At 36.2% G+C, this 23,482-nt stretch overlaps 1 protein-coding gene across 1 annotated transcript in view; it reads right to left on the bottom strand.

Annotated features, from left to right (window-relative positions):
- Window positions 1-12,424: 12,424 nt before the first annotated feature.
- The window catches only part of LOC121411954 (FYVE, RhoGEF and PH domain-containing protein 6-like), a 33,083-nt gene continuing 22,025 nt past the window's right edge, over window positions 12,425-23,482 (bottom strand). Inside the window, exons 12-19 of the mRNA XM_041604864.1 lie at window positions 23,008-23,084; window positions 22,728-22,830; window positions 21,768-21,908; window positions 20,793-20,892; window positions 20,319-20,425; window positions 17,962-18,150; window positions 14,573-14,667; window positions 12,425-13,966 (exon numbers count right to left, since the gene is read on the bottom strand). Coding sequence (XP_041460798.1) covers window positions 13,927-13,966; window positions 14,573-14,667; window positions 17,962-18,150; window positions 20,319-20,425; window positions 20,793-20,892; window positions 21,768-21,908; window positions 22,728-22,830; window positions 23,008-23,084 — 852 coding nt within the window. The 3' untranslated portion in view covers window positions 12,425-13,926. The remainder of the gene's footprint in view (window positions 13,967-14,572; window positions 14,668-17,961; window positions 18,151-20,318; window positions 20,426-20,792; window positions 20,893-21,767; window positions 21,909-22,727; window positions 22,831-23,007; window positions 23,085-23,482) is intronic.

Raw genomic sequence — 23,482 nt, 5'->3', positions numbered from 1 at the left:
ACCGTTCCAGCAATCCCGTGTCCGCTCGGCGGAAAACGCTTACAACCGCTCCACCGTAGTTTGTGAACCGTTCATTCACCGGCCGGGAAACGCTGGCGAAGCAGCGGTTGTCCAGCGTTCAAAATTTCTGCGATGGCCCAGCGCACCCAAGCGTTCACGAACTTTCGTCTAGCGGTGCCAAACTTTGACTGGGCGTTGTTTATAGTCAACTTTGCTAGAGCGGAAGTTGCCCTCTCCTCACCGCTCGCAGTGGCCTCGCAGTGGCCTAGCGTATTCGGCGTTGCCTTAACGGAGGTCAACTTTAGTTAAACGGTGGTGAACAGTATAGCGAGCGGTGATTATTTTTTTCTCTCCGCTCCACGACCGCTCCAACAACGCTCAGGCGGTGTGACCAGGCCTTAAATGAATGATGCGAAGCGCGTGGTGACATTTTTTGCCTATTATTTTAACAAAGGACCGGGACATTCTAAGGACATTTTGTCATCATGATGATGACTATATCTACCTATTATTCCTAAGCATGTCGATATTCCATTCTGAAATGACCCAATTTAGTTATTAGGAATTCATGATAATGATATTTTACTTATTTGTTAATCTAATATACGTAATGTCAGCGTGGAAGTTGATGTTTTTAAGGCTTGAAAACTAGAAATTTTAAGCATTTTGTAATTATGAATTCGCATTATTGGTTAATACATTTTTAACAAATGCGTGCGCAAATCACGAGCTGAATATTTAAAATAAAATGTAATGAAAAGGCCTACGGTTTTATATAGTGTGCCTCAATTTAGAATTGATATAGAGTAATCAAAATGCGAGCATGCAGCGCTAACTTATAGGCCTACGTTCTGACAGTCACATCTGAAAATTGATATTTGGAGAACTTTCAGGCACCTATGGAATACACGAAGACAATAGGAACTTGGCAAAACAAATAATGCGACCACGCAGCGTTAGCTTAAATTTAAAATTTTGATATGTAGACCATTAACGGACATTTTACAGAGTGCATTTAATTTATAAATGGGAAAAAAAATGTCCGAGCAGAAATATGTTTTGCATATTGACTTCAAAACTTGATATTTTAAGCTCCATATCAGCTTGTTAAGCAAGATATGAATCTCATCGAACAGCAATTCGAGCGCGAAGCGCGAGCGGAAATTTAGTAACATTAAGTAACAAGAAAGATTTTTTTTGCAAGTCTTCCCCAACATTATTTTATTCACTCGTCTTCCTCCTCTTATTTTTCTTTTCTTTTTTTCCTTGTCTTTCCCCTTGTTTCTCTTTTTTTCTTATTTTTTTCCTTTATCTTTGCTCCGATTTTTTTTCAGGGGAGGCGGGCAGCTGCGTACCCAGGATTTTCCAAAAGGGCGGCAAATTTTTTGGTTGCATTTGTACATTACAAATTATTAATTTTGCTTCTCAAGGGGGGGGGGTCACGTCCCCTAAATCAGTTGTGACTCATCAGGGAGAGAGGGCAGGAGCACGTCCCCTGGATCAGTTGTGACTTGTCAGGGGGGCAGTCTGCCCCCTGCCCTCCCCCTATAGGTACGCTAATGAGGGGGGCACCAAATCTCAGGGGGGGGGGCAGCCACCCCTATATAGATACACCACTGCCAAGACTCCATTCCAGGACCGTAGCCAGCTATGGAATCTTTTTAGTTCATGATCAGTTCCATTACTCCCCGGGGCTGATCTAGCTTTTTGCGAATACGGGAGGGGGACTAAAAAAAATCATCTACATTTTCCCCGATCGGCCGCTTAAATAAATAATGCGAGGCCAAGACAAAATTCTTTGATGTTTCATGCATTTTTATCTGAAAAATGAGTATAGTGTATGCGTATCTGAGTAAGCAATTATTACTACGAGGCAAATTTCCGCTCCTGCCTTTGCTCGTAGTACGAGCAAAAGATAGGAGCGGAAATTTGTAATGTACTGGCCTGAAAATAGGAAAAGAAACCAGTTTGATGTAGGAATTGCAGTGTGACTCGTGAGAAAGATACACAATTATCTCACCAACAAAAAATCGCGAGCGCAAAGCGAGAGCCGAACATTATTAATATTCTTATCTGAAAAAATGGCATTCTTCACTTTTGTATTAGCAATCAGGGCGTTATCTGAATAAACAATGATGCGAGCGAGAAGCGGGAGCTGAAATTTTTAATAATTGACCTCAAAACAAGAAAAAGGTGCCTGTTAAAGATTGTTGTGTGACTTGTGAGAAAGCTACATATCTCATCAAACAGATAAAGCGCGCGCGAGCTGAAATTTCTTTATATTATAACCTGAAAGCTTGATATTTTTTTCAAATTTTTTGTACCTATGATCAATGTGGATCTAAAAGAACAATTGAGGAAAGTGCGAAGCGCGAGCTGATTTTTTTTCGATCTGAAAGTAATTGACAGTTTATGGACGTATTTTTTTTTTTATAAAGAACACTACATAAATTATATCCAATAAACGATTATTGCAAATCCGAAGCACGGGCTTTTTTAGGTTTATAACTAAAACACGAGAAATTCTTTTTAGTTTTCAAATCATGAAAAATACGAGTTTCTTGCTAATGGAATGATGCGAGCGCGAAGCGTGAGCCGAATTTTTTGTTATATTCCAGTGTGAAAATTGGGCCTTCTGAGCGGGGTCCGACCACTTGACCGAATTCCCGCGAGACCAACTTTTTTTTTCATCAGAGTGGTTTAAGGCGCCTCGTTGCAGTGGCGTATGACTGTTATCAGAGGGGGAGGGGCAGAGCCGAATATTTCCCGGTAACTCCGTCTAGAATTAGTGACATAGCTAGGGTTTCAGTTTAGGGGCGGTAGTGAGCACGGGAAGCGCGCTCCCTTGAGGGTGCAGGGAGGGGTAGTGTCCCTCGCGAGAAGCGTGGAAGCTCCGACGTTCCTGTGAATCGTTCCTTGTCTGCTCCCGCTCATCTTAATACGTCCTCTCCCTGTTTTCGGGGGGGGGGGGGGTGGGTAGAACCAAAATATTTCCCGGTAACTAGGTCCAGAAGGATTTAATTTTAGGGGGTGGTAGTGAGCATGCGAAGTGGCGAAATACTCAATACTGAGCGCGCGAAAGGCGCTCCCTATAAGGGGGGAGTCCCCCCCTCCAGCTCAAAGCACGGAAGCTCCAACATTTTCTTCGAATTGTTCCTTGTACGTGTTTCACACGCTTCGCGTGCTGACTACCGCCCCCTTGAATTAGATTCCTAGTTTCGCCACTAATTTTAGACTTATATTATAGTTAAATTTTTGGCTGTGCCCCTCCCCATTTCAGACAGAAAACGTAAGAAGAGCGGATGCAGACAAGGAACAATTCAAAGAAACGTCGGAGCTTCCGCAATTCGAATTTTTCTTCCCCTCCCTCTCAATTAACAGACAGAGAACGTAAGAAGGGCAGGAGCGGGCAAGGAACAATTCGAAGAAAACGTCGGAGCTTTCGTGCTTCGTGCGGGATGGGGAAAACTCGCGCGCTCATTATTAAGTGTTTCGCACACTTCGCGGGCTCACTTTCGCCCCCTAAAATGAAATCCTAGCATCCTACCACTGATTCTGGACTAAGTTACAGGGAATTTTTATGCTCTGCCCCCCCCCCTCCGATAGCAGGCAGAATCGGACGTATTAAGATGAGCGAGAGCAGATAAGGAACAATTCAAAGGATCGTCGGACCTTCCGCGCTCCCCCCCCCCATCCGGAATGCGCTTCCCGTGCGCACTACTGCCCCCTAAACTAAAATCCTAGTTATGCCACTAATTGTAGACGGAATTACTGGGAAATATTTGACTCTGCCCCCCCCCCCCGCTGATAATAGGCACCTATTACGCCGCTGCAACGAGGCGCCTTAAACCACTCGACCGCGTCACCCAATGAAGGGGAAAAAAGTCGGTCTCGTGGGCCCTCGGTCTCGCGGACCTTCGGTCTCCCGGGCTGTCACTTTTTACGAATGTGTTTTGCATCTATTTAAAGAAATCAATGCGAACATAAAGATCAAATTGATCATTAAGAACTGTTTAACATGTAGGACCATGGGGGAGGGGGCAAAGTTAAAACGGATATATTCATCCTATGTCATCTGCGTTTAGTTAGTAATTAAGTCCAGGGCAAATGAACGTAGTATTGTATCATTACATGCGTGAATGGTGTTTTTTGTGAAGAAGTATTTTATAGTACTTTTCAAAGTCATCATTGCCAGAGGCGACGATCGGGGGGGGGAGGGGGCGGGCGATCGCCCCACCACAATGAAAATATTTGGGGGCAAACATCGTTTTGCCCCCCCCCCAATAATTCCGCATGTGCTAAAATAAAATAAGATTGTAATGTTACACATAAATCAGCAAGCGAGATAATAATAATAGACAGTTCTTGTATAGCGCATAACACATTATGAATAACGTCTCTATGCGCTTCCAAAAGACTTGGATATTATTACCCTGGCTTTAGCCCCGCAGCCTTTTACAGCGCTGGGGCATGGAGATAGAGATGCACAAGTCGTTCTTTATTTAAAATTGTGCTCAAAATGTCCGCTTTTTCAGATTGGAATATAAAAATTTTCAGCTAGCGCTTCTCGCTTTCATCATTTCGGTAGAAAAAACATATTTTTCATGATTAAATAGGTAAATAGAATGTCCCGTTTTCACTTCTAGACCTCAAAAGAAATCCCGCTTCGATTTGGAATAATCTTTTGTTGGATATATATCTTGTTCTTCATTGAAAATGTCCATTAAACTGTATTTTTTTCAGATAGAAATATCAAAATTTTCAGCTCGCGCTTCGTGCTTGCATCTATTGTTATTTTAGATACCCATCTTCATCATTGGTGCCAAAAATGCTTCCCAGTATCAATCTTTCAGGTCAGAATATAAAGAAATTTGAGCTCGCTCTCGGCACTCGCATTATCTGTGCAGTAATATATGTATCCTCCTAATGAGTTACTACAAACAGTCCTAAACGGGTACCTTTTCCCGGTTTTCAGGTTATTATACTTAAAAAATTTCAGCTAGCGCTTCGCACTCGCATTATTTTGTTGGTGAGATTTGTGTCTCTTTCTCATGAGTCACATATATATCTATATAGAGAGAGGGGGGCTATGTGTGTGTGTGTGGGTGAGTTTGTTTGTTTTGTGTGATCGAGCCTCTTTGGAACGTTGATTCATGATTTTGCCCCTCCCCCATCTGAAAAAAAAATGGATCGACGCCCCTGAGCATTGCTGCTATATTGAATCGCGTAATGCAGATGAGACTGCCAGAGGCGCTCCATTTATATACTAACCATAAAAGGAACCTTTTAAAGACTGCATTTAGTGACTCATTAACAGAAAACGGGATACATATCTCCCCAATCGAACAATGCAAGCTGAAAGTGATATTCTAACCAGAAAACTTAATATTCTAGCAATTCTAGGCATCTTGTTTAACCAGGAACGGAATGACTACTTTAATAAACGATTGGTGCGAGCGCAAAACACGAGGCAATAATGCGTGATTTCCAATCTGAAAATTCGACATTCTAAGCATTTTCATATGAACAGGATGAGTATCTTACTGAACAATATTATTATATTGATGCAAGCGCTAGCCAAAAAAATAATACTGGATATTATTTTTAAGCACCGTTTGTAACCAGGAACAGAATGAGTACCTTAATAAACAATAATTGGTGCCAGCGCGAAACACGAGCCAAAAATGTGCGATATTCCAACCTGAAAACTGGACATTTTATGCACTTTAAAAGTTGTAACCATGAACAGAACGAATACCCATACTAAACAATGATGATTATTGATGCGACCGCAACATTTTGTGAGTTTCTAACTTAAAATGTATTATGTTTTACTTCAAAAAGGGTATTTCATTTTGAAAAAGGCACATTTCGTTTTGAAAAAGGACATTTTAAATTTTGAAAAACGAGCATTTTTTTCCTAATGGGAATTTTTGGGTCCCTGCTCCCCTCCCCCCTCCGGGTCCGCATCCAGGCCGGGCATATAGACTTCAGATAATCCTTTTCAAGTCTTTGCAATATCAACTCGGCATTCTACACTCGCATTAGTTCTTTAACATGTTTAACGAGGTATGTATCCATTTCACTACTAAAATAGTGCGTTTTCATGCCGATTGTGCTAACGGTGGGGAGACCTGGGACTTATCAACTTTATTAAAGCTAAGTATCCGCTCAAACCTGAATAAAACGAAATATGCTTATCAATAACTGTGAAGCGCTTTGAACAGTCGTAGATTAATAAAGCGCTATATAAATGCCAATTATTATTATTGACACTATATCATTTCAAAACAAGAGGTCCGGTGTTACAATTGCCCCCACAACAAAGGGTAATTTTAACACATGCACCCTATATGGAAATTGCAACATTTTGTTTTTTCATTATTTTATGCACTCGACAGATCCAAGATTTTTAACATTAAAATTACATTAACCCTATTATGATGCTTGACTCATTTACATTATACTTTCAACTTGCTATAAATTATGGGGAAAGTTTTAACTGTTTTTGAACTATACATCAAGTTCTATTTGGGTCCTGTACCTACCCAACAGACTGTGGTAAAACACATTGTGCTTTTTAACTTTAATGTATTCTTTTCCAAATTTTTATTTCACGGGGAAATGACAGCTTTGTCTAAAATTAATTTTAAAAAATACGCCTCTATTAGGACAAAATCAATATTTCTTCACCTCGTTAACGAACGTATCTAATTCAGAATAAATATTTTATCCAGATATCGTGATTTTTACGAAAGATAATGTTCTCTATTTCAATTTAATCCCTTTAATTTACCATCTCTGTACATCCAAGGTAATAAAATAATATATATCAATACCTAACACAGGGGTATTAGGAATTTTATTACCTGTTTGTATATTTAGTCTGTACAAATTCATGTAATTTAGCTTTTGGCTGCGAATTCGATTCATTTTGTTAAATACAATTTATCCAGATTTATAATCTGTTGGACAGGTAAGTTCAAAATTACTTATTTCTCATGTCTGAGCTTACAGAAGAGGTTACCCCATTCCTTGTAAACAAATTATGATTGACAAAACGTTCTAATGTTTTAGCTTATCGACGAGGCTACCCTGTACTGTGCTTTTAATTCAAATTAAGTCTCGACTAAGATTTACAATTTTGACAGTAGAAGAACCTATAATGGTGCACTCATGTCATGTTTGTAACTTGTTCTTTTCTAGTAAATTGATATAGAATATGAAAAACGAATTATTCTGGCAGTTCTGATGGCGAATGAGAAGCAGAATAGGTGAAATTGTATTCAGAGCACATGATATAATCTTGCTGTTACCATGGAAACTGTACCTGTAATGGGTGTTAAAAAGGGTAATTATGGTCTAACAGATCCTGTACGCTTATACTCCCCAGCTTTTATAAAAAGCTGTTATCATATTTTCCTTCAAGATGGTTGCCAATTGCACTCTATACACGAGTTGACTATCCACCAGGTTTTTTGTATCTATATTTTGTAAATCAGACTATGCATTAAAGGGAAAGTTCACCCTGTTTTTTTCATGTTTTCTTTCTAATTCTGGCCAAACAGCCCTGGGGCCCATTGCATAAAAGTTACCATTATGGTAACTTTACCATTCCATGATAACAACCATGGTAACAATATCAGCAAATATCAAGGATTCCATCAAAATTACCATTGCATGGCAAAGCTAACATATTAACTTATAGTAAATAGTGGTAGTAAAATACGAGCTGTGATTGGCTGGATTTGTACCACGTGACCTCCTTTCAAAAAGTTATATTGTACATATGTACAATATAACTTTCGATTTTTGGATTGCAAAATCCATGATGGGGGGCTTAGATTAAGGGATCTATTTACTATAATAAATAGTGAACGTTCTATCATACAATATTACTGGACTATATGAACTCCAAATATAAAATTATCCCTCGTGCAAGCCTATTTCACCTCGGCCTTCGGCCTCGGTGAAATAAACCTGCACTCGGGATAATTTTATATTTGTCGTACATATAATCCAGTATATTGTACAATAGATTGTACACTATTTATATAATATGTAACATGGCCCTGATCAGATAAGTGCAGACCTGGGGCCCATCTTACAAAAAGATGCGATTGATCCAATTAATCACAACTATGGAAAGCCAGCTAAGTCAACATATAAAATGCGTCTTTGTTAAAAAAAAATTCTAGTTATGAACGTACATGTATATCCATAAATTCATTGATATCTTGATAATTTGGTATGTTCTCCTTTGTTTACAAATTTCCTGTAGAAAAAAATTAGGACACTGAAGGATTTCCATAGAGTGATTAAATCAATCGTAACTCTTTTTAAGATGGGGCCCTGGTAATAAAAATTGCAATTTTTTGAGGAAATTGTGTAGATTATGGCATGTGATCATGATGATCAGTAGTGGTGAACTAGTGCACTAATTAATGTTAAAGATAAATGCCAGTTGTGGTAATGATCTAAAAATGAGTTCGAACAGAATCCATTGAAATTACCTAAATGTTTGTATGTATAAATAAAAAAATATGTGCCAAATAGCTCTGGAAAAAAGGCATAATTGCTGAGAAAGTAGCAAAATGAACATGGAATTCCATCAAATGTTGGGTATTTTTCGAAGCAATATCAATACAGTGTCCCATGTATGCTTTTCTGTGTTAGTGATCAGAATTGTGTATGATATTTTGACAACTAACCTTGATATATAAGACTTTCTCATGAAATAATTCTTTGCAACTACCATTTTTTACTTTTAAAGGTCAAGTCCACCTCAGAAAATGTTGATTTAAATCAATAGAGAAAAATCAGACAGGAAATGTTGCAAATTTCATCAAAATCAGACGTAAAATAAGTTACATTTTTAAGTTTCGCTAATTTTTCACAAAATAGTTATAAACACAATTTTGTGAGATCTTAAAGACATTGGCTAAAATTTATTTGACTTTTTAAAAATCTGAGCTGCGAGGTCCCACTTGTCACCTGTGTCTGTGATATGTTAAAAAATGAAGCCCAGAAAAAATCTCATCCGAAAATCATTTAGTGCTTCACAAAAGTGAAATAAAGTGACTGGATAACATCTTTATTTCATCACTTGTGTTCTATTAGTATCGGCACTATAGAAATTACACAAAATCTGCTATTATGATGTATCAAAAGAATTTTTAATTTTTGTTGGTTTCAGAGTTGATAGAAAGGCATCCATGTACATATTTCATCTTTGTTTTTTTAATTACGTGTCTTTAACGATAACTTATGCCTTCAAATCGAAAACAGATTATATTCCTCACTATTTTTGTTTGAAATATATTCCGATTTTTAGAAATTTGACGTTTAAAGGTATTAACTTTGTGAGCAGCCGATTAAAAAAATTCCGAAACCAAGATGAAACATGTGTACAAGTGCATGTATTAGAACTAATAAACCCTGAGAACAACCATTATTGAGAATGAACAGCTAAAACTACAAGGCAAACCCCTATTTTGTAAATAGGTGTCTTATAGACGCCTAAATAGTACACAAAACTGTATGGGATGAAATCAAGATGGCGTTTCCGGTCACTTTATATTTCAATTTTTGAAGCACTAAATAATGATTTTCGAACGCAATTTTTTCAGGGCTTCATTTTTGTAACATATGACAGACACAGGTGACGAGTGTGACCTTCTAGCTCAGATTTTTTAAAAGTCAAACCAATGTTAACCAGTCACTTAAAGACCAAATTGGCTGAACCATATGTGTAACAATTCCACATGTTCAGGGATAAATAAAAATTTGCGGCACAGGTCAATGAGAAAATTTCATTCAATTTAATACAAGAGAAATAATGAGCGATGTCATCAGTTCCCTCATTTATACACCGACTGGGATGTGCAGATAATCAAACTTTTAAATTGTTTATATCTTTCTTAGTGTAGTAGGTTTCAAGGTACACCATGTATCTTTCTTGGGCAAGTGATGGTCCTGTAAAGGACCACCCAATCAACGTTTCGACAAGTGTTCTTGTTGTCTTCAGGAGAGATTGGGTGGTCCTTATCAGGACCAACACTTGCCCGAGAAAGATACATGGTTTACCGTGAAACCTACTACGCTATTCTTCGCCATGGAAACCTTCAGAAGTTACATCTTTATTTTACATCTGATTTTAATGAAATTCAGTGTTATGCTTGGATTTTTCTCATTTTCTTCAGATCAACATTTTGTTGGGGTGGACTTGTCCTTTAAATCAGACCTATTTTAGAGTCTCTTTCATTAATGATTGGACAAGATGAATTCATCTACAGTCAACACCCACCAAATACTGAAAGTGGTATAGAAATATCTATATTTGCCCCTCCTCATATGGGAGCTATACCACTTGAAGCCATCGTTAAGCAAGCTCTCTTCTGTGTTCATGTATGCATAAAATTTCAATGTCAAGTGAACTGTTCTCTTATGGTCTCAATACAAAGTAATATCTAATTAAAGCAAGAAACTTACTCAAGCAAATTCAATTGATTCATTTTATTTGTTGCAGTGAACATGATCATTAGGTATGAAATGCATTGCAATTTAAGTCTGATGTGCAAACCATTAGAAATATATCGTTTTCATTACAATACTTATATCCAAATGGTAATTTCATTTCAATCCATTTTATCAGATTAATATAAATCCACACAATTCATATAACAATTAAGGTAAAATATACTTTGTATATACAATATCTGTACATGTAAAGAGCAAGATAAAGAGAAAATTCATAAAGCTTGTGAAGTGAAAAATATTCATCACAAAATACATAGAATACAAACCAAAAAAAAAAAACAAGTTCAAGTTAAAGAGTTATTGTAAAGTTAAACATACAGTTGTATTTTAAAAATGTAAGTCAGCAGCAGCTTCCACGTGTAGGCATTTGAATTCCTGAAACCAAACATTGTAAAGCACATCTCAGCTAACAAGCAGTCCTGCCAAAGAGTTATTTACTATGACTTAAGGGTTCTACCATACATGGGGCAATACATTAATAATCCATTCTTGTATAGTGCATACCTAATTTAGTTCAGTCTTATGACTTCCTCACATCACCTCTGAAGATTAATACATGCAGGTACAAATTAATGAGTAACATTTTCTCTGGATAACATATGGTTACTGGTCTTGCACCAGAATGGTGTTTAATTTTCTATGAATGCTGACATTTCATGTTTAACTAGACATAGAATTCATATAGAAGTCAAATTTCTTGGAATATACACATGTTCTTGTCTGATAAAATGCTTTGGCTTTACTTGACCTTTGAAGACTCTACAATATATATATATATATATAAATATATATATATATACATTTTATAATTTTTAATACCATAGATCTAATAATAATAATAATAATAGGCATTTATATAGCGCCATCTATCTAGAAATATTCTATTCCGAGGCGCGTTGTTATTATTATTACCCCGGCTTTAGCTCGAGCTGCCTTTCAGCGCTCATGCATTCAAGGAATTAATCCTGCCGGGTACCCATTCACCTCACCTGGGTTGAGTGCAGCACAACGTGGATAAATTTCTTGCTGAAGGAAATTACGCCATGGCTGGGATTCGAACCCACGACCCTCTGTTTCAAAGTCAGAAGACTTATCCACTGGGCCACAACGCTCCATCTAGGCAAGACTTCAATAGTTACAGATGTAATTACAAAACTTTATCTACCCATGTGATACAGTAACAAAAAAAAATGTGAACGTAGCTGTATGTACAGTGCAGATGTAGAATGTTTAAGTACATTTCTGAGTTGCATTAAATGTTGAGTATGGCAATGTGAATGAAAGTCTAAATCCTACTTCTACAAATTTTTGCAAAATTAATTTTAACCACATTCCAATGGTTAATACCTGCAAATTTCCTAGCAACCAGATGCACAATAATCTTTTCCCTTTGTTCTTGAATATAATGTGCCTTTGTTTTTAATACAAGTTTCTGTGTATCAATTCATCACCTTGTGAATGGTATCAATTTCAGACCACTGGCCATTTCAGAAATCATCACTTTCTTCAAGTGTTGCCGAATACGACAATGAAAAAAAATACATCAAAATTTTAAGACATTACATGCAAGGATTCATAGATTAAAAACCTTTCATGACAAACATACACACTTGACAGTTATTCATAAAAATCCATTCATATTTAAGTCATGATGAACAAGTATAGATATTCCGTTACTGTACAACTTATCTTACAAATTAAATATTTTTTCATCTGATATGTACATACATGTATATACGCAAAGTAAACTAGAGGAAGGCAAGCAATTTATCATGTTTTCAAATAATTAATCTTTTATGACTAATTTTGGTACAAGTGACAATTTAATTGTGGAGATTACATCATGGGACGTGCCTGCCAAGATTTGAGGGGGGGGGTGGGGGTGCCATCCCCTTCCCCCAGGCCATGCAATTTTCAAAATAGCCCAAACTGTTTAAAGTTAAATGAGCAAGTTTGATTCACTTGATGTAGAACATAAATCGGATCCGTATCCAAAACCTACAAAACGCATGAATGTCAAGTCAGGCCTTTTTAAGTTATCGTTTTCACATCTGTGTTAACCCTAGAAAGACTGGAAGGGGGCATGATGCCCCCCGACGCTTCGCGCGATATTTCCAAAACGCTAAAAGATAGCACCCCAAAATGTACTGTTCTTTTTAAATTCGTGACATTTGGGTATAGCATCGCGAGGTCGCATGACTTTTTTAGAGACAATGTCAAGCTGAAAATGCCCCATTTTTATACTTTGTGTTCAAAGTCTACGGGAGATGAAATTCATAAAAGGTGATTATTTTTCTTTCTAATTATAGGGTGTAATTTAGTTGTTAAGTTGCCTATAATAATTTTCATTGAAAAATCAATGAAAAACCAAAAATGACAAAGAAAAATACATAAGAAATAATAAAAACAAAGAAATATATAAGGAAAAATTTGGCCATCGCAATTTTTCTTTTTGGAAACCTTTAAATAAGATTACAAAGGTGACATCTGCAAAAAAGAAAATTTGAAGTGAAATTGGGTGTTAAATATGCAAATATTTTTCATGAATTTGCATATTTTTTATTAGCAATAAATATAAAAATTCTTTCTTTTTAATACTAGCTTGTAGTTATGTGGTGAAGAATGTGCGTGCCACAAATTTCATCGTGATCGCGCGCGTGAACAGCGGCTGAGATCAGAAGGTGGGGGGCCAGCATTGGCCCCCCCTCAATACATCTCAAATAGCGTGCCTTATGCCTTCTTTTTAGTTCACATAGGAATAACGCAGAAAGCAATTATTGCAATACAACCATATTTTTACATGCTAAAAATTGACGAGTCTATTCAGAACTAGAAATAAAATCAACCACAATATGTCCTCCTGGAATGATACAGTTGCATAGAAAATATACAGCTGCAAAAATGAGCCCTGCACAGAAAATATGAAATTAAAAAACCCAATGAATATTTGATCTAAAGATAGAATCAATTTCTATTCCATTTCATCAACATAAAGTGCTAACATTCAGGATATATTTGACCTTTGGCTAAGAATAACAGAAAATGGACACTTCTTTTTCATCTGTATAAATTACGCTACAATAATTTCAGTTATCAAAATAGGCAAGACAATTTATTGAATATTACACCTAGTGAAGTATTCACAATGAGATTCATTCATTACATCTTTTTGCATGCCTAATAATAATATTGTACTTATATAGCACATAATATTGGTGATCTCTATAACAAATGAATTATTTATTACATAAGAAATCAAGCTAATTATCAATACAGTTTTCATTAAATTACAATATTGGAATTTCAATGTTATTAATTGGTCCCTTCTTTGAGGTACAGATACAACACACAGGTGAATTGCTTTTTAAACTGACTAAACCTGACGAATCAATCCAAACAACTGGCTTCCACCATGGCCTCATTCCATCTGGTCAAAAGAAAGAGAAAACAAATGGTTATTCATACATGTAGTACTATATAGAAAAGTTTTCTTTGTCAATCTAATGGGGTCATATTTTTGATGAATATCTTCAAAAATTTTGTTGGAATAAACTTTGTATTTAGAAAATAAATTCTCATATTTTCACGTTTGGGTTGTAAGCTATGACTATTCAATTTCATGATCAATTCTATTTTTTGGGATATAAATTATTCCTGGCTAAAAAACATGAAGACGTCTTATTCAATATCTCATAAAAATTTCAAAATGCAGTACTGGATTTGCATATATTTCTGCAGGGAAACCAGGGAGGTCTACACCCATTGGACACCTGGGAGGACCACACCACACCCATTTTCACCAACTAGGACCTCGCCCATTTACCTCAATGATGATCACACCCATTGACACAAAGAAGGATCAGACCCACAATTCCTATAGTTGAACTATGCATATTAATCCTTTAATAATTTGTAAGATAGAATATCAGCCATTAGTAATTTCAAGAATATCAATTTGTGAGCTATTATCTATATAAAGTGACCAGTCAGCAAACCATCAAAAAGACTGAAGTGTAGGAGTGGAGGGTGTTACCTTGCACACGCTTCAGGTGTCTCTGATCTAAGAATATGTTTCATTCTTCCTTGGGTGAGTTGCAGAATCAAACCTGGTTCAAAACCTTCAAATGTCTGGTGAGGAAAAAAAAGGTGAAATATTAATAGTCTATTCAAATTTATATACTCTATTTTGTAAGTAAAGGCATGACAACTTATGCTGGATTGGAGTCGGGAAGTTTTCACCCAAAGACAGTGTTGATAGTTTATGGCACTTCAATTGCTCATATACCAAAACCAAAAATCACCAATTTAACCTTATCTAGGCCAGGGTATTTTTGGAGTTCATATGGCGGGGGGGGGTTGCCTGGGACATAATCTACAAAACTGTTATTTATTTCATGCAAATCGCTATTAAGTGATTATGCTAATTTATGCGTAATTAGTATACAAAATCATACATTTTCCTTTAACTCCCTAAATAAACCTCCAAATTTACTAATTTCTGATATAGAAACTCTTTGTGTTGTTCTTAGCAAGTTTACATGAAAAAAATTGTGATATCAAATCATTTTCTTATTATATTGATTTTGCAATTTCTTATTTCTTTTTTTTTTAACCTTTCGATTTTCATTGTTTTTTCAATGAAATTTGTTGGGGACTCTTCTGAGATAAAAAGCATAAATAATTAAATTTATACCAGCAAACTAAAAATAATCATACATTTATGAATTTTGGTTGAAAACGCAATTTGCATCGACTTCCTACCGAAACCACATTTGTGAGCAATTTTTGGTCTGACATGCACTTACATGTTGCGTAATTGCGGAGCCACGTACCCAGATGATGCAAAATTGGTCTCGTAAGTTGCGCAAGACTTGAAAGTGAAAAGTCAGCGAGCGGCGCGGTCAAAAAATTTCGCGCGATTTGTTGAGGGGGGCCTCCGAGGCCGCACCCCCCGGCCTAGATATGGTTAACCTTAAAAAGACGGGGGGGGGGGCCCCCGACATTTTTCGCAATAAATCCGCCGCGCGAAATTTTTTGACCGCGTCGCTCGCTGACCTTTTACTTTCAAGTCTTGCGCAACTTTTGAGACCAAAATTGTGACCCCCGGGTACACTGTTCCAAAATTACGCAACATTTTGTAAGTGCATGCAGACCCAAAGTTACTCAGAAACGTTAATTTGTGTACAAATCCATTGCAAATATTGTTCTTAGCCATAATTCATAAATGTATCATTAGTTTTCCTTTTACTGCTTAAAATCAATTAATTTTATCTTTTTTATAAGTCCCCGACAATTTCCATTGAAAAAACAATAAAAAACAAAAAGTTAAAAAAAGAAATACATAATATGAACAAGTGGAATGCCTCTGGCCGTCTCACCTGCATCACGCGGTTCAATATAGCAGCAGTGCTGACTTTGAACACTACTCTAACTCGCACAAGATGTTCAGTGATACATGGTTACTCTTATGTCCACTTTTTATGAACTAGACCAATAAACTTACAGAGATATGATGGTTATTCAACAAAAAAACCCAACATGGCCAAAGTTCATTGACCTTACATGACCTTTGACCTTGATCATGTGACCTGAAACTCGAACAGGATGTTCAGTGATACTTGATTACTCTTATGTACAAGTTTCATGAATCAGATCCATAAACTTTCAAAGTTATGATGGTAATTCAACAGATACACCCTATTCGGCCAAAGTTCATTGACCTTTGACCTTGGTCATGTGACCTGAAACGCGCACAGGATGTTCAGTGATACTTGATTACTCTAATGTATAAGTTTAATGAACTAGACAAATAAACTTTCAAAGTTATGATGGTAATTCAACAGAAACCCCCGATTCGGCCAAAGTTCATTGACCCTAAATGACCTTTGACCTTAATCATGAGACCTGAAACTTGCACAAAATTTTCAGTGATGCATGATTACTATTATGTCCAAGTTTCATGAATCAGATCCATAAACTTTCAAAGTTATGATGGGAATTCAACAGATATCCCCAATTCGGCCAAAGTTCATTGACCCTAAATGACCTTTGACCTTGGTCATGTGACGTGAAACTCATGCAGGATGTTTAGTGATACTTGATTAAGCTTATGTCCAAGTTTCATGAACTAGGTCCATATATTTTCTAAGTTATGATGACATTTCAAAAACTTAACCTCAGGTTAAGATTTCGATGTTGATTCCTCCAACATGGTCTAAGTTCATTGACCCTAAATGACCTTTGACCTTGGTCATGTGACATGAAACTCTAATAGGATGTTCAGTAATACTTGATTAACCTTATGGCCAAGTTTTATTAACTAGGTCCATATACTTTCTAAGTTATGGCGTCATTTCAAAAACTTAACCTCAGGTTAAGATTTGATGTTGACGCCGCCGCCGCCGCCGCCGCCGTCGCCGTCGGAAAAGCGGCGCCTATAGTCTCACTTTGCTTCGCAGGTGAGACAAAAACAAAGAAATACATAATATTGTGGAGCGTTGTGGCCCAGTGGATTAGTCTCCGGACTTTGAAACAGGGGGTTGTGGGTTCGAATCCCAGCCATGGCGTAATTTCCTTCAGCAAGAAATTTATCCATATTGTGCTGCACTCAACCCAGGTGAGGTGAATGGGTACCTGGCAGGAATTTATTCCTTGAAATGCGTGTGCGCTGTAATCATAGTAATTACGGCAGCCAAGCTACAGCTGGGGTAATAATATCCAAGTCCTTTGGAAGCACATAGAGACATTATTCATAATTGTGATATGCGCTATACAAGAACTGTTTATTATTATTATTATTATTATTATTATAACATAGAAAACAATAGAATACATAAGAAAATAAATGTGATTTTGAAATTTCTTTTAAATCAATTTGACCAGATGCTTATCTAGAGTACGTAAACAAAAATAAGCATTTCAGAGGCATTATTCTATTAATAAGAGCAAACTTATGATTTTACGCATAAATTAGCATAATTAATGAGACATGAGATTTTTTGCAGAATTTGATATCAGAGTTTTGTAGATAATGCCATGGGTAACGCGTGTGCCAATTTTCGTCGCAATCGCGCAATCAACGGCCAAGAACATAAGGGGGGCTGAATCAGCCCCCCCCCAGTCTTCTTAGGCATCAAAATAGCCCAGTCTATTTAGGGTTAAGGCACAGGAATGAATGTCTAGCAGACAATGTTTTTTTCTGCAGTGAACTTTTTGCTGATCTAAGAGAAAGATGAGATATTTATTTGTACATCTTTTGTCTTAAATTGTATTGAAATCATATTCATTGCACGACATATGTATCTGGATTTCAAACAAAACTATGTCACACCTATCAGTCAGCTGATGGTGCAGTGTGATTTCAAGACATTGATCACAAGGTAAATATCACTAAATGCCTTCTTGCAAACACTCCTGAATTACCTCATTAATAACGCAGACAGCATAGCCAAGTAGTGGTGTAGTAGATTGAGCTACAACATCTTCACTTGCTTTATAAGTATAGAGAACCTTGTCTTTGATGCGATACCACATTCTCTTCCAATCTTTCTTCTTCACCCTCAACCAAAGATATCCACTCATTGAAGAATTAGATTCGTCCCTTGCACCAACCTGAATTCCAAACAAAAATTATCATGAACAGTCAAAATGTTCACTGACCTTAAAAAAAAGAGACATTCAATAGCAAATTATTGTAAGTTACTTTTATGGAGGTGGGGGTATTTTATGTTACACAAGATTCAAGATTTTGCTACCTGGTACTTGAGCAGTTATCACAGCTGATGAGATTGAACAATTAACTAAAAAAAAATTTGGCATCTTTCTTTTTAATACCTGTAGCATAAGGACCAGTGTTATATCAAGTGACCAATATGGGCTATGTAACTGCTGATTCTTCTCATTTCAACAGGTATGAAGTCATTACTTCAAGTGTTGGCTTAAATACAAAGGATTAGGTAAACCTGAACCTTAAAGGAGAATGAAACCATTGGAACAAGATAGCTTGTGTGAAAACAGAAAAATCAAAGAAACAGATCAACAAAAGTTTGAGAAAAATCGGACAAATAATGAGAAAGTTACGAGCATTTGAATATTGCGATCACTAATGCTATGGAGATAGCAAATTGGCAATGCGACAAAGATGTGTGATGTCACTTGTGAACAACTCTCCCCATTACTTCAGTATATATTTCACTTGAATTGCCTCTTTTATCACATCTATCCATAGATCATGTGTTCTTTCTACATGAGGGTATGTAATACATATTTCTTAAGAATACATCATGGATAAAAAGTTTGTATCATCATAAGAAAAAGCAAAAAGAGACATTTTGAGGGTATTTTATAGTCCACCAAAGGGAAAGTTGTTCATCAGTGACATCACACATTCTTGTCGCATTGCCAATTGGAGGATCTTCATAGCATTAGTGATTGCAATATTTAAATGCTCATAACTTTCTCATTATTTGTCCGATTTTTCTCAAACTTTCTTTATTCTTATTCTTTGATTTTTCTGTTTCTACACAAGCCTATTTGTTCCAAAGGTTTCATTCCCCTTTATTGCGAGCTTAAGGTCCTAAGGGGGCCCTTTTTGGTGCAAAGTTCATTGGGATATTATTTCAGTCATAGAAACAGATTAAAGACCCATGTCACTGTGAGAGTAATCACTCATTTATGAATTTTAGATGAAACAGATTTTGTATAAAGCTGTGCAAGACTTTAAGTCAGCAGGTGGCCCGGTCATTTCAATTCAATTCAATTCTGGTTTTATTGTGAAAATGGTATATGACAAAAGTCCAAAGACTCATATTATCATATTTACAAAGTAAAAATGTACATGTATATCATTAAAAGATTGCAATATACCACAATTAAGCGCAGCATTTATATCACCCCCCCCCCCCCGGAAAATAAGGGTTCATGTGTTCACACTTGAGACATTTTTATTTCTGTTCAGTCTGGTACCATCTAATAGTAATATATATATCCAAGGAGGTTTCAAATGAGATGAAGTAACGGCAAATAAATTCTCTTTGAACAAGGTTAAACACCACCAGCAGAAAGTATGTCAGGCATACACTTTGCTCAACATCTCGTGCAATTGTGTAGACAAATGATTCCTGCATGACTCCGCAGCTATAGGTCATATATAAAGGGAAATATGCTATTGTGATAATTATTTTTTCGCCGCATCCGGCCTGGTTATATGTGTAGTACATAATTTGGAGACATGCAAAAATATACTATGCAATATGTCCTGAAATATGACTCAAACTTCCTCGACTGGGCATGTGCAGGCACTCATCTGATATACAATAATGAAAAGCAATATTTCATCCACCACATTTGAAATTTTCATTTGCCGCATCGGAAAAGTGTTCTGGTTTCAGTAAAGGTCAAATTCTTACTTTTACCACTAATTAAAGGTAAATTGATATAATCTGGGCAAATATCTCAGCATAGTAGTGCTTGGTTATTGATGTCTTGTCATGCGTACAAATTTCTGTTTGTTTATTAAAATATATATAAAAGATGGAAAATTGATCCAAATGGATATTCGTAAAATTTCACTCCTCGGATTTCTTCACTGAACTGGCGGCTTCGAAGGCGGACATCAAAAAGATCTTAACTGCTGTTCTTTCTTTTGTGCTTCTTTAGAAATGAATAGCTGCTTGAATAAATTTGTTTTGCTTGTTGTAACTCCAGTCATAGATACTTCTTGATATATCCAAGTGGAAGTAAAAACACCTGCTGCTAACTCCAAGAATGAAACCGCTTACCTGCAAAACAGTAGATCTGACAGGTTGTCTGTTAGATTTTTTTCTCTTGGCTTTATTCGTCTTATTTTTGGTTCTCTCCTTTCTCTCTTGCCCATCTTTCTGCTGAGCTACATGTATATATGACAAATAAAAAAAAGTACTCATTAATTTAAAAATAAAACCTTCCAATGGAAATTACTAATGAAATTTTGTTTAGCACATGTCGAGACCAACTTTTGAATATCAGGATATTGGCAACATGATTACAATCAGACAATCAGACTAAACATTGATTTGAGCAATTTTTATTTGAAAGTTTAAAAAAATATGAAAGAAAAAGTCTGAAAGGAGTCGTAGCATCTTGGACGATGGCTCCTACTCCAGTTTTTCAATAAAAATCTAGCCATATTCCCTTTATGAAAATGAGATGGTATTCTTGTATATACATCATAGAATGATTATCCAATATGTCAAGAGGTAAATAGATATACTTACATAGGACCAGTGTTTCATAACATTTATCACACACTCTGGCTTCTTTGTCAGATAGATACATCAATGGTGCTTTGTTCTTGGAACAATGGCCACATGTCACCTGCAGGGTCAGATATAAATACAACATTGTCACACTATTTCATTTTAACATTGCCTGCAGTTAAAAAGTGCTGAATTGTGTTGAAAATATTTTATTAAGTACAGATGAGGTTAAGATGCCTTCTCAAAACACATTTTGACATACCGTAATTATTCATGCATATTGCTTTGAAGTGATTATGCTAATTTCTGCGTAATCAGATGGCGAAATCATACCTTTCTCTCTAATTCCCTAAATAAAGCTGAAAATGTTCTTATTTTTGGTATAGAAAGTTTCTATACCAAAATTAGAAACTCAGGTGTTCTTAGCAAGTGTACATGAAAAAAATTGCGATATCATCTCATTTCCAGGGTATTATCTTGTGATTTGCATTTTCTTATGTGTTTCTGTATTTTTAGACCCTTTTGTTTTTCACTCTTTTTTCAATGAAATATGTTGGGGACTCTTCGAAAAGATTTGCTCTAATCAGTCTTATCAACTACCATACAGCCCCCAAACTGCTGCGTTTTTTTATTAAGTCTCTTTGTAGGATCCCAATCAAATGTACATTAAAAAAAAATGTTGCAGACTTAATCATAAACAAGACAAAATTTGCATTGGATCTGTACATGAATTAACGTTTGAGCAGCTTTGAGTCTGACATACACTTACATTATGTTGCGTGATTTGGTAACCTTGTAACTAGGAATCGCAAATTTGTTCTCAAAAGTAAAGCCAGATTCGAAAGTAAAAAGTCAGTGAGCGGCACGGTTGAAAAATTTTGCGCAGTGGATTTATTGCGAAAATGTCGAGGGGGCTAGTACACCCCCCTCCCCCATGTTCTCAGGGTTAAGGTCTGACAGATGACAATTATTATGAGTTAACCTTAGACTTACCTTTCCACATGCTCTACAATGATGTCTTCTCCATGTAATAGTGAATTCACTTGTACAGATCATACACATGGTAACTCTACTGTCTGGTATCCATAAGGGTGCTTTACGTCCAAGACTTGATGTATCACCCTCAGTCAAACCCTATGTAAATGCAAATTAAAAAGTTTGCTAATAATAATAATAAATAATGTCCATTTATATAGCGCAGTTACTATGTGCATATACTCAACTGCGCTTTGATACTTGGTATCATATTATTACCCCTGCTGTAGCTGAGCCGCCATATTAATAGGCGCTAGTAAGTACTTATTATTATATTATTAAGTACTTATTATTATATACGCCATATTAATAAGTACTATTAAGTACTTAGTGACCCAAGAATTAACATTCTTTCCATGATACAAAAATAGTTGAAAGTAAAACAGGAAATAGAGGAAGAAAAAAGATGGATTTATGCACTGTTTCATCTATAGCAGTGTCAACATCTGCAAGAATATATTTTATCTTTTTTTGCACTAAACTTGAAGACTTATGCAGTAACAAAGATATGTCCTCTATGATTGAGAGATCCTCGATGGTTGTTTGCTGCTACTTAGTCCCATGTGTTCCTTCTTGATGTTGGTTGAATTATTCACATCTTACATTAATTTCAGGTGGCAACTGGTAAGAATGGTGCAAAAACCCTTTACCAGTATACTGCCTGAAATAATGCATGATGCTAATACTCTTCTTCCTTCAAGGTTGTTGGTAGCTGATGCCGACAATCGACAAATATGGTGTTGAAATTAATAAATCCAAGTTGTGATTCTGTGCCTAGTAGATCCTTGTATATGACCACTTGTTAAATAGAGCCAGTTTATTTGGACCAGTCTCACAAGTCAGGGGGGGGGGGGAGAAACATCTACGGGGGAAGGGAGGGGGATACAGAAGGACGAGAGAGAGAGAACAGTGACTTACTTTATGTTCTGGTTTGTTCTGGTCAAAGGTGCTTTTCTTGTTCTCATATTCATCAATTGTCTTGGTCAGTGCATTGTACCAGGCTTCACAGTCCTCCTTTGACCTAGAAATAAAGAATTACAAATCACTTATCTATACAACTTGTCTGTACTGTTCAAGGATATTAAGTCGAACTTTACTACAATACAAATTGGCCTTTTGTTTTCCATTAATTTTATTTTCTGAAATATTTGCAAATCAAGTGTAAAGCCCTATGGACTCAAAGGTTTAGATGACTCACGCAGCAAGGAGGGTGAATGATCTCTGAACGCTGATAATTTCCAGTTCATAGCTATCCTCTTGGCTTGATCGATTAACCTGAAATGACAAATGGACAAATGACAGACATCAAAGATAGGTATAGGAAGAAAATGCAAAGCTATATCTAGTAGAACATTTCACTGTAACAGGCTAGATCGCATAACACATTCATAACAGGTTTTATACACCATGCTAGCAATACAATAACCTGTAAATTATAATATTCCTACAAATGAAACCGAGAGTTAAATGTAACCTCGCAGACAGACATCCTCTCATATTGTTCATTCTATAAATAAATATTAATTTCTCTAATGCAAAAATAATTTACTACTAGAAAAATACTGCATCACTTTATGACAATTTGTTTCATTAGCTTTGACACTTGTGTTGATGTGGACAAGCTTTCAGACATTCAAGAAAATATATGCATTATATCTATATGTTTTTTTTCC

This window comes from Lytechinus variegatus, chromosome 3, assembly GCF_018143015.1.
Source record: "Lytechinus variegatus isolate NC3 chromosome 3, Lvar_3.0, whole genome shotgun sequence".
NCBI classification, from domain to species: domain Eukaryota; kingdom Metazoa; phylum Echinodermata; class Echinoidea; order Temnopleuroida; family Toxopneustidae; genus Lytechinus; species Lytechinus variegatus.
The sequence above is the reverse complement of the archived record's forward strand: the minus strand, read 5'-3'. Positions and strand labels throughout refer to the sequence as shown.